The sequence below is a fragment of the Nematolebias whitei genome, chromosome 18, assembly GCF_014905685.2.
Source record: "Nematolebias whitei isolate Nwh7 chromosome 18, NemWhi1, whole genome shotgun sequence".
Taxonomy (NCBI): Eukaryota; Metazoa; Chordata; class Actinopteri; order Cyprinodontiformes; family Rivulidae; genus Nematolebias; species Nematolebias whitei.
In genome coordinates, this window is record NC_056515.1 from 15,996,379 (window position 1) to 15,997,660 (window position 1,282).

The 1,282-nt window shown below is 47.3% G+C and overlaps 1 protein-coding gene across 1 annotated transcript; it reads left to right on the top strand.

Annotated features, from left to right (window-relative positions):
* Nucleotides 1-374: 374 nt before the first annotated feature.
* LOC119425069 lies at nt 375-993 on the top strand (the record flags this gene model as incomplete). The annotated part of the gene is given in 1 exon segment (XM_037692593.1): nt 375-993. A coding segment is annotated over 1 exon segment (619 nt), but the record flags the coding sequence as incomplete, so codon positions are not given.
* Between the last annotated feature and the right edge of the window lie 289 nt (nt 994-1,282).

Sequence of the window (1,282 nt, forward strand, 5' to 3'; positions counted from 1 at the left end):
TATTTCAGCTGACTTCACAACTGCTGCCACCATCTTTCACTCTGTTCCGTCTTAATCCAACTATACAGAATGGACGGTTAAAGCAGTATCATTGCTTAATATAAACTTTATTGTAGCAGTACAGAACTACATAACAAGTGCCTCTCTCTAGTCCCTTCTCAGTCTGTCACACACAAATATATCCATCTGGAAACATAACCTGAACTAACAATCTACTTGTTACTATAATAAACCTGACAGAAATCCCTACCATACAGGCAGCAACAGTTGGTCAAAGCAGATGTCTGTTTCTCATGAGCCTGTTCCTGCTAGAGGTTTCTTCCTGTTAAAAGGGGAGTTTTTCCTTTCCACTGTCTCCTTTGCGCTTGCTCACAATGGGAGACAGTGACAAAGTGAAGATTTTCAAGTTTGCGGACGATACAACTGTGGTGGGTCTCATCAGCAACAATGACGAGACAGACTACAGGAACAAGGTGAGCCGCCTGGCCTTGTGGTGCAGACACAACAATCTTTCTCTGAACGTGGATAAGACAAAGGAGATTGTTGTGGACTTCAGGAAGATGCATGCCCAGCATGCTCCTCTGACCATCAATGGCACTACTGTGGAGAGAGTGGGCAGCACCAAGTTTTTGGGAGTGCATGTCTCAGAGGACCTGTCCTGGAGCAGAAACACTGCATCACTGGCCAAGAAGGCTCACCAGCGCCTCTACTTTCTCCGCAAGCTGAAAAGAGCTGGAGCTCCAACCCCCATCATGTGCACCTTCTACAGGGGTGCCATAGAGAGTGTCCTGACCAGCTGCATCACGGTGTGGTTCGGTGCATGTACTGCATCGTGCCGCAAGACACTCCAGCGCATTGTGAGAGCAGCCGAGAAGATCGTCGGCACCTCCTTCCCCTCGCTACATGACTTACACAGTACCCGCCTCACTCGGAAAGCCCTCTGCATGGCAGGTGATCCCACACACCCACTACACAGCTTCTTCAGCCTGCTGCCATCAGGAAGGAGACTGCGAAGTCTCCAGGCTCGAACTAGCAGACTGAGAGACAGCTCTGTTCATCAGGCAGTCAGGATGCTGAACTCTCTGCCTGCTCTAACTCCCCTCCCTCTTGTACCGCCTTAACACACAAAACTTTCACACATTTCCACACAACACAAAAACTTTTTAACACTGAACTCTGCATCATTAAAAAAACAGGTTATACACTCAACACATGCTCATGTGCTCAATCAATTTGCACTACTGTTTACATTTGCACTACTGTTAATATTCAAACTACTGTT